The sequence below is a fragment of the Bombus bifarius genome, unplaced genomic scaffold (assembly GCF_011952205.1).
Source record: "Bombus bifarius isolate JDL3187 unplaced genomic scaffold, Bbif_JDL3187 scf7180000009145, whole genome shotgun sequence".
NCBI classification, from domain to species: Eukaryota; Metazoa; Arthropoda; class Insecta; order Hymenoptera; family Apidae; genus Bombus; species Bombus bifarius.
In genome coordinates, this window is record NW_022884930.1 from 1,756,516 (window position 1) to 1,769,769 (window position 13,254).

A 13,254-nucleotide genomic window follows, 5' to 3' on the forward strand; every position below is an offset into this window, starting at 1 on the left:
TCTGATCCACCTCCTAACCCCAGTCCGTTTACTCGAACGCTTGCGCCGCGTAATATTCAGTTTGGGTTAGGTTTGCCACGATGCTGCCATCTGCCAATCAATCTTCGAAATAATCTGTTTTCGCAATATAGTTCCAACATTTAACGAAACGCTGTATTCTCAATCGGTCTAAATAAAAGTTGTTCGAGTTATTCTCCCAGTTAATATAGAGCGTTACAAATGCGAACGACGGACTTTACTCTTGTTTGCTTACTTCTTTTAAACCAAGATGACGAGAAATATCGTTGATGCTACGGCCCTTAACCATCGATCGATTATGGGTAGCTTGTAGACCTACGTTTCGTTCTTCTGTTCCTAAATCCATTGTACGTGAGTATTTCTTTTTTCATTTTTCGCTGACTCGCGTCGAGTGAATCACTTTGTATATTCAAGTCACGCGTCTTCAAAAACTTACCTATGTCCATTGGTCGAGATTGGTTAGGTTGCCAAGTTTTTTTCACACAGATAACCTCTTCCGCCTTTCGAGATACGTTGGAGTAATCGTCGTTGCTATTTCGTTGCATCGCATTCGCTAAAAATGTCTTGGTTATTCGGAAAGAAGAAACGACATAAGGACTCGCCTCCCGATTCGACGGAAGAAGAACAGTCATCGAGTCAAAGCGATGGATTCGATATCATTTCAATGCCCCCAGCAATGCCAATGGATACAAGCCACAACACCGCGGCTACGCATTCTAGTAGTAATTTATATCCGTACGTTCCTCCTGTTCCAAACTTTGGCCAAGGTTTACCGCCCGAATTGCACAAAGACTATAATCAAGGAGAGAACGCACCGCACTATTTGAACGGAGTTCCATTTAAATTGTGCAAACGTCTGGAGATTAACGCGAGCAACGATTTCGAGATAGACCAACTTAGAATTAGCGAGATTTTGTCTTTTATAGAGAGAATAGAAAATCGAAATTACGATTATAGTTTCTCGTTGGAAGAAAGCATCATGGCAGAAATGAATAGTAGAAGCGACGAATGATTTCCTTTCCAACGCGCAATGTCCACGAGATCGTCTAAACCACCATTACACTCGTTACTTTGATTAATGCGTTCGTAATTAAACGCGTACCTTCTACTCGTGGTTTAACGAAAGAAAGGAAAACAAAGAAAAGAAACTAAACCAAATTACCTTCACCCACGCTCGATAATGCACGAGCACAAATTTATTCGATAAAGAAAATACGCGACTAAGTTTTTGTACGCGCGTCTGTAACATAGCACTTATTCATAATTTTAAGTATACTCTATATTATATGTTATGAGTTTGTACATTTGTATCGGATGTATAATTTTAATGTGTTAATAAGTGCTTTTAATAAATATTAAGCATCACCAGACGATTGATTCTTTCAACGCGACATACACCTGTCAACGTTTGGTAGCGAATCGATTGCGAACGTCACTTACGAACAGGAGAGAAAATGTATTGTACAAATATCGTGTGTATTATCGTAGTACCAGACAAAGCGTGGTGATGACGAACACCAGAAGATAAAATGGCATCCAAGTTTTAAGAAAACCTGAAAAACTGAAAAAAGACAGGCGCGTTCTAAGATGCCCAGCAACATTGATGTCGACGTCGAATCTTCTCTTACCTTACATACTTTCCCCAGATAAGCATAAACAACGCAACCTTTACCATATTCCAATTATTCGAATTATCATACGACATTAGGTCTAACGCTGTAGCTACGTGAGAATGACAGTTGTCGCAGCATAAATTGTGCTGTGAAGAAGATGGACGAAGTCTTAGAGAAAAATAATTGTGAAGATTAGAACAAGCTTAAGCACTAACCATCCTATTTTGATAGATTTCGCTCGCATGTGCGACAGCAGAATCCCATCCCTGGACGCCTCCTTTGGCTTTGGTATAGTTCAATTGCAAGTATTTCGTGGGCTTCCCAAACGTCATATTATCTTCCGCAACGTGATACGGACCAGCAAAGTCTCGTATCACACCGGTAGAAGTGGCAATCCCCACGTGACCAATGATCGGTAAGAAATATCTTCACAACGAAACAAAGGCAAACGCTTTGAGGTTGCGATAAGGGGAGATATTGCGAAATCAGCAACGCAGATATATCATATATCGATCGATTCGTACTATATAAGAATTGCAGCGTGCCACCGATTGAGGTTATTTTTCTAGCTCTACTTACGTCAGAATCGGTAGAGGTGTCCAAACTATACAAAATGGGAATTTTTGCCTTTCCAAATTAATAGCAAGATCTATATTTGACATATTATCGGAGTACTCTTGCGGCTCAGACAACAATTCGTTCTTTTTCATATTTTGTTTTGATAGCGAGCGACAACCTAGCTCCTTTCTCTCTCTTTCTCACTCGCACGCAAACACACAGGCGCGCGCACACGCTCTCTGTTTCTTTCAGAGACATCTGATGTTACTTCTTGCAAGTAAAGTTTGAAAGCATAGCTGGCGCGCGGTACGATAACACGATGGCAGACTGTAAGGAAGCATTCGAGATCTATCGTGAATATGTCGTCGAACAGACGCGTATGTTCACGGAAATTGATTTGTCGAATTAGGTAATAAAAGAATGGGATCGATTGGTTCGGATGTATCGAACTTTTAGATCTGTACGAAGGCATATTCGTCCAAAACGTAAACGAAAGTAGAAGTACCGGTGTAGGCAATCGTTATTGCTATACATTACTCGGACAATAAGAAATTGATAGGGCGATGGAAAGTTGCGTGAAATATCTGTTTGTATAGGTTGTAAACGACGGAGATAGGAGGGGGTGGTATAGAGCGAGGAGAACCGTGCAAAGGATACCATAAAAATGCTTTATACCGTAATAAGGAGGTACGTAACAGTGTTGCGAACTAATGAAATTATGTGCGTAATCGCGATGGTAGTTTCTCGAAAGGCAGAACGTTCCCTACCGTCGATAGAAGATGTTCCATCGGTTTCGGCTCGATAAGATCTAGACCGAGAAATCTTGAAAACGCATACGGTATTCGCGCGTGTCGAGATAGATAGAGGAGGGGCATCGAAAACGCGCGATGCTAGCGCTAAAAGCGATTGCAGGGATATCTCTATGGTGGTCGATCGTGGTAACGGGTGAAGGTAACATCGTCCGGAATGAGGATATCTGCGGAGCTCAAAACGGACGGCGATTGTATCTGGAGCTTGGAGAGAAGGGTATCTTATACGCCAGAAACGTCTCGCTGATAAAGAACGAGCCGAGACAAGAGGGCTCGCGGGTATATACGAGCAACAGCTCCCACGCTCAGTGCAATCTCGAGCTGGTGACATGTCCGTCCTGCGTGATAATCGTAACCTTCGAGAGCATCGCGTTGTCGCATCATTGCGGCGACGGCAGCGTCACATTGGATAGCCCGTGCAGGTAATTACGTGCACGCGCGTGTTAGGCGTCAACGCGTTCAACCTTCGTTTGGCGTTTCGTTTTCGTTTCCGCAGGTGTGATTACGTGTGGATCTCGGAGCCGCCGTACGAGGATGTGTCCGGAACTCCGTTTTGCGGATTGTACGCGCCGATCACGTACAGGTCCAGCACGAGAACTCTGTCGATCACGCTGCTTTACAGTCAGTCGCACAAGCACGCGTTCACGCTGGAGTACACGGCGGAGAGTAAGCAGATTAATTTGACGAGAATATCGCGGAATTAATAGCGCGCTGGATCGAAGATCGATCGATACGTTCACGACCTATTGACAGGAAACAGATTACACCTGAGAGGTACCGAATTGACAACGGCGACCGGTCAAGCGGCCAAGGGATTGAACAACACCGGCGGTGGGATTTTAACGTCTCCGTTCTTCCCGGCTCGGTATCCTCGCGATCTTGGCTTGGAGTACGTGGTCACCTGCCCGAGCGAAGCACCGTTCTGCCGCATCAGGTTGCTGTTCAGTGATTTTCAGCTGGCGACTGTGTCGATAATGGAGGTAAGTGCAAACTAACCGAAGCAAAAACGATCGTCTGTCATATCGACGATGGTTATGCGCGATCTAGTTCTACGATTGGAACGGTCAACGACTGGACGTGAGTAGCGGCGCGAGATTTCGGCCACCGGTAATAATGAGCTCCGGCCCTTCGTTGCTGATACGATTCTACGCGAATGGCGGCACCGGATTGGGTTACAAGGCTTTCTATTCGTTCGTGATTGGACATCCCTTGGACAAATCCGTGCAACCGATAACCGACTGCGGCGGTTACGTGGAGAATCTTGGTGGCACGATTACCATGTTGGATATGGTGGGCGAAGGGGTAAAAACTTACGACTGCGTGTGGCTGATCAGGCCCCCCAAGAACTTTTTACACATGAAAACGCATATGTATTTGAAGGTGATCACGTTCACGGACATGGGTGAGTGTAGACGCGTGATTCCTGCTTTTCCCCCTTCTTCGATTGGCCGCAGACAATCCGTATACGTCGTCGAAGACAAAATACAAGCGAGAGAAGCGGATAAACGCGTACTAGTCTGTATTTTGTTTTCCATTATCACGGAGAATAGGAAACAGTGTCTGCGGACAAACGTTGGAGGAAACGCGCGACTCGGTTCAATTATTCTACTCGTTTTCGCATTCGTTTCAGCCGGCAATACCGAATTAGTGGTAAAACAGGGACCCACCTCGGCTCTTTTGCCGCTCGAGATCCTCAGACATCCAGCGAGTCAAGTGCAACCACCGAGACACAGGGAGCACGTGGCTCCCGTCACCAGCGGCTTTCACGTCAGTCTACGAGGAACGTTTGGCTCGTCCTCGCACCTGGCGATTGCCTACGCGGCCTTCAGTTACATGGGTGAGCGCAACCTTCGCGAATCCTCATCCCGATCGATTCGTCATTCCCTCTCGTCCGATCATTCGCAGACTGTTTCGCGGGATCGGACTTTCTTTGCCGCAATCACAGATGCATAACGAGTCAGCTGAATTGCGACGGTTTCGATCACTGCGGCGACAACAGCGACGAACCGGCAACCTGCTTTCAAGGTATATAAACGCAATCGTTTAAAGCGTTTCGGTTTCGTTTTGTCCGACGCGAATATCGTCTCGCAGATTGGGAGCTGGAACCTCAGGATCGAAAATGGCACGCGAACAAGGCGAATTACTACTTTCCAAAGATCGATCGTTACCCAGACCTGAAGACGGCTACTCTGGTGTTCGTGGCGAGCAGCCTCGGACTGATCGTCTTGATATCGGCGCTGATCATCTTGCTGTACAGAATGGGCGCCAGAGCCAGGCAGCAAAGAGAACTTCAGTCAAGACTGCAAACGATCAGCGAGCTTCTAGGTAGGAAGACAGTTACCATGTACGTTCAATACGGCAGTCATCGTCGGTAGAGCATGGACAGACCGGCGGTCATCGTCGATTTCTCTCACCGTCACTTTCGACAGTTTTCGATATTGCAGACGGAGCGCGAATCGACGAAATCACGGTGTCGGACGACCCGCCGGTGTACGAAGCACCGCCTGGCTACGACGAGGTGGTGAAGCTCGGATTCGACTCGGAGATCATCGCTCGAAGAAAGAAGAGGGCGTTTGGTCGAGAAACTCGCGGTAGGAGTTCTCCCAGTCAAAGCTGCTCGTAAGTAACCCACCGGTATCTTTTCTTTCCACTCGACGCATTCACGCGGTACGAATACGAATTGCTCGGCCGATCGAAGGTTGGACGTCGAACGATCCTCCTCGGTTTGTTCGCTGGCTGAGATGGCAGGTAGCAGTCGCGGCAGCGATCGCGCTACGTCCAGCTCCAACCAGGACGCGGGGATTCCGAAGAACCGAACTACGACTCGGCGGTTGCCCGAGAGCCCACCGCCGCCGTACGTCACTCCTCCAGGATCCATATCGCGACATTTCAACGTATCCGGATTAGCGTCGGTCGATTCGAACACGCGTAAGTATTGCCACTTTCGTAGGTACTTGCCGTGGTTAAGCAGGTACGGCAAAGAGCGCCTGGACGTGTGAGTTTCACGCGAGGATGTTCCGTCAGGCGAGCGGCACGACGAAGAGGAAGAACGGGAGGAGGGAAAGGAGAAGGGCGAGGGATCGCGTCGGCGGAACTGGCTTCGTCGAGCCGGCGAATCGTTCTCGTCGTCCTTGTGCGGAAACGACGATCTTCCAGGACCGTCCACCCCGGGGGACCTCGAAGCACGGGGATCATTGGTCTCGATCAACGTCGAATTTCTCGGTGCGTATTCGCCGACTTGCAGCGCTTCGAATTCGATCCGAACGGCCAGCGTCTCGTGTGATTCGCAGCGGAGAACCTCGCGCGCTGCTTCGACAGACACGGAGTCGTTGGATCGCGGAGACGCAGCAGGAGACGCGGAAGAAACGGTCGAGGGGGAGAAACGATCCGGAGCAACCGTCGAGTCGGACACGGAAGAACAGATCGGGGAACCGTGCGAGGAACCGGGCGACCAGCCAACCGTCGAGGATGCCGTCGTGGACAGCGTTACCGAGGATAACGTCAAGTCTGACGACGGTTTCGCGTCCGGATGCTCTTGCGAAGGTGCCTGCGGCTGCGCCACCGTTCGTCGATCGTCGTCGTTCAGAGAGCGAACCATCGGCCGCCTCTGGTCGGTTCGTTGTATTACCGCGGACCAAAGCGCGGAACGGTCGGCGGCGGAAGAAACGAACAGGCGACGCTGGCAAAGGGAAAGTGGAAAGAAATCGGGCCAGGAGCGGAAACGAAACGAAACGAAGGAGAACGCTGTGGATACGAGAAGGGATAGGAAGGTGGAAGAGGGTGAGGACGAAGATATGGAAGAAGATGAACGAGAGGAGGGAAAAGAAGGAGGAAGCAGCTATCAGTCAAGAGGCAGTACGATCGTGAAATTGCTGGGCGCGAGAATGGGTAAATGGCAGAATGTAAGCGCCGGCTCCACGGTTGCATCCACGGCAAGTTCGACGCCGTGCGGCACCTTCGGAAGGTCCATGAGGAAATTGCCGGTTTGCTCGCGCGACGGATACCTCGGCAGAACTTCGACGATCGGATCGATCGGCAGTTACGAAAAGTTGTGCAACGGCGAGTTCGAAGAGTCGCGGATGAATTTGCGCGCCTCCGATCCGGTCTCGATCGGATCGTCGTACCGCGAACGACGAGGCTACCGACGATACTCGAGCTGCGATCTGCAGAGTCTGTACGAAGGGATGAGGATCTTGGACGGATTCCTGGCGCGAAGAGGCCTGGCGGTCGCGCACACTCGGAAACAATCGGTAACGGTGATGTTGTTCGGAACACCGGAGCACGGAGCTATACGGCGACGACCTATCGGCGAGGAGGGTGCGATTCGCGAGATCGGACGCGTTTCTCGACTCAGTCTGGACGGTCTTTCGAATTGATCGAGGATTCCATCGGGCGAAGATTACGTTCGTCAAACGGGACACGGGACGGACGTAGAAACGAAGAAAGAGAAACAAGCAACGGACACTTTTGCGAAAAAGATTTATTTTTGGTAATGTTGGCAACGACGATCGGAAAATATGTAGCGACTCAGAAACGCGGCGACGTCCGATCGCCTTTCGCCGCGTACCTCTCTTCAAGTTGTAAGGAGATTACGCTTATAGAGACGTAGTAAAATATACATATATATATATATATATACATACTTATACACACATATACATATACATATATATTTACATATATATATGCGAATATATGTATGCAATAATATAGTACATACGCGGGCACGAATTGGTACTCGCGCGTCTACTAAGGTGTTTCGTCGGCCGTGGTACTCGTAGTAGTGCCCTGTGGTTGCCAAAGAAAACGAAATAAATTCAGCGAGACGGAATCTTAAAGTTATTCGAGGCAAATCGATTTTGGCACTTTATTAGGCCTGGTTCCCGCGTAATACATCTGGCGTGGTCGCGGTTTCGATACGGCCCGAGATTTTCGACGCGAATCACTTGAGACAATGGCAATATTGCTTGGTTCCGCGATCCAAGCACCCCGCGGTAGAGGCGTATTGATTGATCCTGCTAACCTCGTGGTCGGACAGGGTGTAGGTTCCGTTCTCGTGGTATCGAACCGTCACCTCGAACTTTCCATCACCGGGGCTCACTTGTATCATGTAGAAGTAGGCGACGCTGCTCGAGCTTCCAAAGTCGATCACGCGGTCTACGCGGTGCAACTTCTTCAAACGAAGCTTCGCGCACAACCGTCTTCCCTTCTTGTCCCGATAGCCGTCGAGCAGCTTGTCCACGTGATCGAGAAACACCTGCGCTCCCTTCTGAACGATCGGATCGCGAGGATCCACCGACTCGAAGGCGCTACAGGCGCACCAATGAGACGAGATTCCGACGTCGGAGCAACCTCTCTCGAGGGGCACCGGGCCCGCGAGCAGGCTGCGACATCCGGGGCACCCCGAGGACGGATTGGCCGAGCCACCGGACAACTGCAACACGTCCCTCAGTGTTTCGTAGAGGTCGAACGGCGAGATCAGCCGACGTTGATTGGCGCGCAGCGACGAATACGCCTCCGGCCGTTCTTCTCGGAACCACTCGGGAAGCCAAAGGTAGAGGAACGGCAGCCTCTCCTCGTACCATCCGATGAACGTGTTCCTGATCGGGCCCCAGCGCATTCCGTGGTCGCTCAGCAGGACGATCATCGTGTCGTTCGCGATGCCCTCGCTTTCCAGTCGCTTCAGCTTGTCGAGAAGTCGGCCGTCCATCGATGACAGTCCGTTCGCGTTCTCGTGGCTCACGCTGATCGTCCAGAAGAAGCCAAAATATGGCGTGCCGCGGAACGCTCGCGCGTACTCGATCGCGTAATCGAGAATTCTATCGAAGCTGGTCTCGGGTCCGGTGCAATACTTGAGCCCGAACCTGAAAAGTAGGTAACGATGAAGAGCGGAGAAGACACGACAAACCGCGTAGAACCGACCATCGCATCTACCTCTTTTTCACTTTCAGCAGCTTCTCGCAGGCGAGCATGTACGGTCGGAGGTAATAGTCGGTCGGCGGTTCGACGAAGCCCATCTTGAGATAGTTGAAGGTGTTGAGAGCCGTTTCATCCTCGCCATAGGCAGTGGCGTAGCCGGCGTCGCGAAAATTCCGCCAGAGGAAGGGGCAACGATCTAGCATGTACGGAACGGTCGGTTTGCACAACGAGTAGGCCTGCGACTGATTCTGTCCTGTCAGGATGGCCATCAAGTTGGGAAACGTATTGTCGCCCATCTTGTTGTATCCGTCGAATCGAATCCAGCCGGTTTCCAGCAAGTATCTCTCGGTGATTGGCATGCTACGTATAAAGTTCAATCGACTGACGCTGTCGATGCCAAGCACCAGGACGCTCAGCTTTCTAGAAAGAGCCACGGTGCCGAACGTGGTCGACTGCTGGCTGTCGTTGCGTCGCGTCCGATCGCGAACCTTCTCGGGGTTCGGAATGGCATGAACGTTCTCGTAGATTGGCTTACCGCGTTGTCCACCGCCACCGTCGATCTTGGAATCCACGGTGCAGCTGACCATCACAGCCTGGGCGTCGTCGGGCGTCGTCGTTTCCTTCTCGAAGTTCTCGCATCGTTTCACCCTGGAAAAAAGATAGTCGGAATCGAACGCGTGGCGTGTCACGCAGCCATCTGATTGGTCGATCGGTTGCGTTAAGGTCGATTTGTATCATCCGTTCAAACACGGAACACCGTCGTTGTGATTTATTAAATAAGCATGCATTTATGCGTGTGTGTATATACAGGGTGGTTGGTAACTGGTGGTACAAGCGGAAAGGGGGTGATTCTACGGGAAAAAAGAAGTCGACGATATAGAATAAAAATTAAACAAAAAATTTTTTTTTAGATTTTTCCATCGCGACAACGATCTACAGTGAGATCCGTTATCTCGTTATCCGTTATCAAACTCCAGACAGAAAATGCCTAGCAACGGCGATTGGAACTTTCTTGATGCTTTTAACGAGTATTTAACAAACGAACGCAATCGTAAAGAGTGGAAAATTTTCATCGGTCTGCGATTCGTGCGGTAGCCTTGGAAAGTTACACATCGAGCAGTTTATACCGAGCGTCCCAGCAATCGCGTTTTGCGCTTAAAGGCATTCTACGCTTAGCAAAGAGTTACCCCGTTGACCGTGCATTCGTTATCGAACCCAAGAACATTGTCAAATGCATCTTGCGTGTTTAAACACTACGGTTGTGTTCGTTGAACTTCGTAAAAGTCATTTTTGCACCTGTGAATATGATCTCTGTTGTACAAAACGATGGCTGATTCAAACGAAGAATTGTTACGCGGCCTAAATTCTAACGATAACCCGACATATACAGGGTGGTTGGTAACTGATGGTACAAACGGAAAGGGGGTGATTCTAGGCGAAAAAAGAAGTCGAAAATATAGAATAAAAATTCTCTTATTTTTTTTTTAATTTTTCCATCGAGACAACGATCTACAGTGAGATCCGTTATAACGTACCGCACGCGTACCGAGCGAAAATTCAAAGTCGATTTTCTCGAAAACAAAGCCTCAAAGGAAAAATGTTTATTCTATATTTTCGACTTCTTTTTTCGCCTAGAATCGCCTCCTTTCCGCTTGTACCACCAGTTACCAACCACCCTGTAATATAGCCTCAGACGCGTGACTACGACGGTCGATATTCTCGGCAAACCGATCAAAGTTATCAGGACACGGTTGAATGGAATTCATAGAGATACGTGCACCCATATCGCGTATGATATTCATTTAGTTATCAACAGACGAACGCATGACCGTTCTATATTTTACAACGCGTCACGAGAACCTGACGGAATGAATCGGAAATTATAGTTTATACAATCAGGAACTGCTGCTACCAGCAGCTGCGTCTCCTTACGTACGAGACGATGGATCCTCGTGAAAAGGATGTCGTTCGGTGAATCGTCCACGGAGGAATGTGAAAATCGCTGGAAATTTGAAAAAAATTACCGTTTCGACGAACTTGTCCACGATTACGATGATTTCAAAATACGTCGTAAAGCTCGTCGATACATCTCGATCGATCATCTCCTACGCGCGTAATCGGCGGTCGACCTTCGTTTTGGCGATATACGAAAAAATATTCTGCCGCTCGGCCTTAATTTTCAAACTACTTCCACTTGGCTTAGTGGTACTTATGTAATATTCATCCGGCCGCGCACCGCGCCTTGAGGCGGCAGACCAACCTTGTTTATATCAATATCGATAAGGGGATTCACAGGCGCGGTGCGACGTCACGCGACCAGATTAATAGTCAGAAACCCATTACGTTAGTACTAACCCGATCAAGCTCGAATATTACGGCAGAGCCACGAATTTATCCACGAGTTCGTCAAAATCGTGTTTTCTTCCGAATTTTTCAATAATCGAGATTAGATCGCTCTATCGATGCTTCGATCGACGACACCCGTTTCACGAGGATCCATCATCCTACCTGCGTATGATAAAATACAAGCTTAAATAAAATACAACAGTTACGTGGAACGCAGGTAGTTGCGACGATTTCCCGTTGCCACGTTTCGAATCTTCGCGTTATTATCTTTACGCTTATCGTTTATCGTTGCCAGACGCGAACCAATTGTATAAATACACACACAATACGGCAGCCTATCGAGTCACGGCCATATCTGATACTCGAATCGGCAGCCGATATCCGTAGCCGGAGAGACCGAATTTCGTTTAAGTTGGCCGATCCACCAACTCGGAATCGAATCGTTCCGTGTTTGAACGGATAGTATAAATCGACTTTTACCTTCGTTCTCTGTCTCACCCGAAGACACTCACACGATCGACGTATCCACGTTGTTGTCTTTGGTCGGTTTCTTCGGTTGTTTCTCGGCTCTGTACACCGGCGACCAGCAGCATCTGAGGCCGGGATGACGAGCCGCAGTGGCCGGGTTCACAAACAGAACCACGGTGCCGTTTTCTCGTACGGACAAACCGGTAAACGGCGGCTCGTTGGCGCATTTTTCAAACGCCTTCTTCTTCACGTAAGATCGGATCGACGGGTCAACGGGTTTCTTCGATGGCATTTGGCATCTCGAATTCCACACTAGGTAGCCTTCCATCGTACCTGCGCAGAGATTCGCGCGCGTTCCCATTATCCATCGCGTTGGTCGGCTAATCGTCGATCGTACTTACCGTCGACCGCGTTGTACGACTTGACGAAGGACGGATATCGTGGCTCGAGATCGTAATCCTTTTCCGAAGAAACGACATAGAAACTGGCCAGGAAAGCGACGGGCAACAGCAGCAGAACGAAAGTCGGTCGTCGACGAAGGCAATCGACGATCAACTGGGACCGTCTCATGAGTTTCCGCGAGGAGATTTCGTCGGCCACAGGCACCGACTTCGACGTTCGCGAAACCATATTCTTCCACGTGTTCTCGCTACCGTGCGTCGCTTCCACGCGACCGATCGAACGGTCATCGAGCCCGGTTCCCGGCGATCGCCTTTCGTCCTTCGCTCACCGGTCGATCGATCTCTCTCGCGGAATTACGATGTTCTTGGAGCGATCGTCGAGCTGCTAGGAAACGCCGACCTGGCCGCTTACCTATCTCTGCACCGCTACCGCCGCACCACCGTTGGCGATCGACGTGGTCGTCGTCGCGGCCGTCGTCGTTGATATCGATTTATTCGTCCGGAGAACGAACCTTCCTTCGACCTCGATCGCGCTCGATCGTCGGCCAGCAACCAACGGTGGACACCGAGCGACGATTTTTCCGCGATGCGGATCGGTTTCTCCGTTCGATCGTTCCGTACCGCGGACTAACGTAGTCGACCGCGTTTCGACGACGACTGACGGCAAATGCGTCTTTCCAGATGGGTAGGGAGGACTGGCAACGGAAGAAACTGCGACGCGATGCGACGATGCGACCCAACGCTGGCCAATGCGAGGCAACGCGACGCCAGGGTTAGGTTTGGTAGTTTACGCAGGTGTTTGGTTCGCGTTCGTCAACGTAGAATCTTCGTTGACGGATATCGGGCAAATGGTCGAGTCGAATGGAGGTTACAAAGGAACGAGAAAGGTTTCCGAGTCGCGGATACGACTTGGCGCGACGCGACGAATCGACGAACCAAGGTTTCGCGTGGTCGTCGAAACACAGCGAGACACTAGGAACTAGGAACGATGGTTGGCTATCGACGCGTACTCACCCCACCGAAGTGTTGGCTCGCTTCGCGCAGATGCGCGCATCTCCTCCAATTTCGAATCGAAACGTGGCCGAATCGAATTTTCCACGTCCGCACAGACTCTCAGCTGGA

At 49.8% G+C, this 13,254-nt stretch overlaps 4 protein-coding genes across 6 annotated transcripts; 2 read left to right on the top strand and 2 right to left on the bottom strand.

The window, feature by feature from the left end:
* The first annotated feature begins 23 nt into the window (after positions 1–23).
* On the top strand, positions 24–1,386 carry LOC117214032. Of its 2 annotated transcripts, none has more exons than XM_033459857.1 (2): positions 24–369; positions 505–1,386. In XM_033459857.1, exon 2 carries the CDS (start codon positions 578–580, stop codon positions 1,028–1,030), a length of 453 nt encoding a protein of 150 aa, XP_033315748.1. In that variant the 5' UTR covers positions 24–369; positions 505–577; the 3' UTR covers positions 1,031–1,386. The 2 variants fall into 2 exon arrangements, with proteins under 2 accessions (XP_033315748.1, XP_033315747.1); XM_033459856.1 differs by having other exon boundaries at positions 24–365.
* LOC117214031 (transmembrane protein 222) lies at positions 1,177–2,411 on the bottom strand. The gene is made up of 4 exons (XM_033459855.1): positions 2,211–2,411; positions 1,847–2,057; positions 1,647–1,777; positions 1,177–1,579 (listed from the first exon to the last, which is right to left on the bottom strand). Exons 1-4 carry the CDS (start codon positions 2,339–2,341, stop codon positions 1,498–1,500), a joined length of 555 nt encoding a protein of 184 aa, XP_033315746.1. The 5' UTR covers positions 2,342–2,411; the 3' UTR covers positions 1,177–1,497.
* Positions 2,412–2,508: 97 nt separating this feature from the next.
* Positions 2,509–7,630, top strand: LOC117214023. Of its 2 annotated transcripts, none has more exons than XM_033459840.1 (10): positions 2,509–3,420; positions 3,495–3,664; positions 3,752–3,978; positions 4,046–4,400; positions 4,629–4,835; positions 4,904–5,023; positions 5,090–5,323; positions 5,428–5,617; positions 5,697–5,926; positions 6,023–7,630. In XM_033459840.1, exons 1-10 carry the CDS (start codon positions 3,077–3,079, stop codon positions 7,372–7,374), a joined length of 3,429 nt encoding a protein of 1,142 aa, XP_033315731.1. In that variant the 5' UTR covers positions 2,509–3,076; the 3' UTR covers positions 7,375–7,630. The 2 variants fall into 2 exon arrangements, with proteins under 2 accessions (XP_033315731.1, XP_033315732.1); XM_033459841.1 differs by having other exon boundaries at positions 2,510–3,420; positions 5,443–5,617.
* LOC117214024 lies at positions 7,461–12,972 on the bottom strand. The gene is made up of 4 exons (XM_033459843.1): positions 12,133–12,972; positions 11,776–12,064; positions 8,933–9,565; positions 7,461–8,862 (listed from the first exon to the last, which is right to left on the bottom strand). The coding sequence occupies exons 1-4, from the start codon at positions 12,359–12,361 to the stop codon at positions 7,941–7,943; spliced, it is 2,073 nt and encodes a 690-aa protein (XP_033315734.1). The 5' UTR covers positions 12,362–12,972; the 3' UTR covers positions 7,461–7,940.
* Between the last annotated feature and the right edge of the window lie 282 nt (positions 12,973–13,254).

Coding starts and splice junctions, on each gene's coding strand:
- LOC117214024 (XM_033459843.1), bottom strand. CDS start 12,361: ATGGTTTCGCGAACGTCGAAGTCGGTGCCTGTGGCCGACGAAATCTCC. Junction 12,065..12,132: donor GTCGTACAACGCGGTCGACG/GTAAGTACGATC, acceptor ATCTCTGCGCAG/GTACGATGGAAGGCTACCTA. Junction 8,863..8,932: donor CTGCTGAAAGTGAAAAAGAG/GTAGATGCGATG, acceptor CCTACTTTTCAG/GTTCGGGCTCAAGTATTGCA.
- LOC117214031 (XM_033459855.1), bottom strand. CDS start 2,341: ATGAAAAAGAACGAATTGTTGTCTGAGCCGCAAGAGTACTCCGATAAT. Junction 2,058..2,210: donor ACACCTCTACCGATTCTGAC/GTAAGTAGAGCT, acceptor TTCGTTGTGAAG/ATATTTCTTACCGATCATTG. Junction 1,580..1,646: donor ATCTGGGGAAAGTATGTAAG/GTAAGAGAAGAT, acceptor GTCTTTTTTCAG/TTTTTCAGGTTTTCTTAAAA.
- LOC117214023 (XM_033459840.1), top strand. CDS start 3,077: ATGCTAGCGCTAAAAGCGATTGCAGGGATATCTCTATGGTGGTCGATC. Junction 3,665..3,751: donor GCTGGAGTACACGGCGGAGA/GTAAGCAGATTA, acceptor ACCTATTGACAG/GAAACAGATTACACCTGAGA. Junction 4,836..4,903: donor CGCGGCCTTCAGTTACATGG/GTGAGCGCAACC, acceptor GATCATTCGCAG/ACTGTTTCGCGGGATCGGAC.
- LOC117214032 (XM_033459857.1), top strand. CDS start 578: ATGTCTTGGTTATTCGGAAAGAAGAAACGACATAAGGACTCGCCTCCC.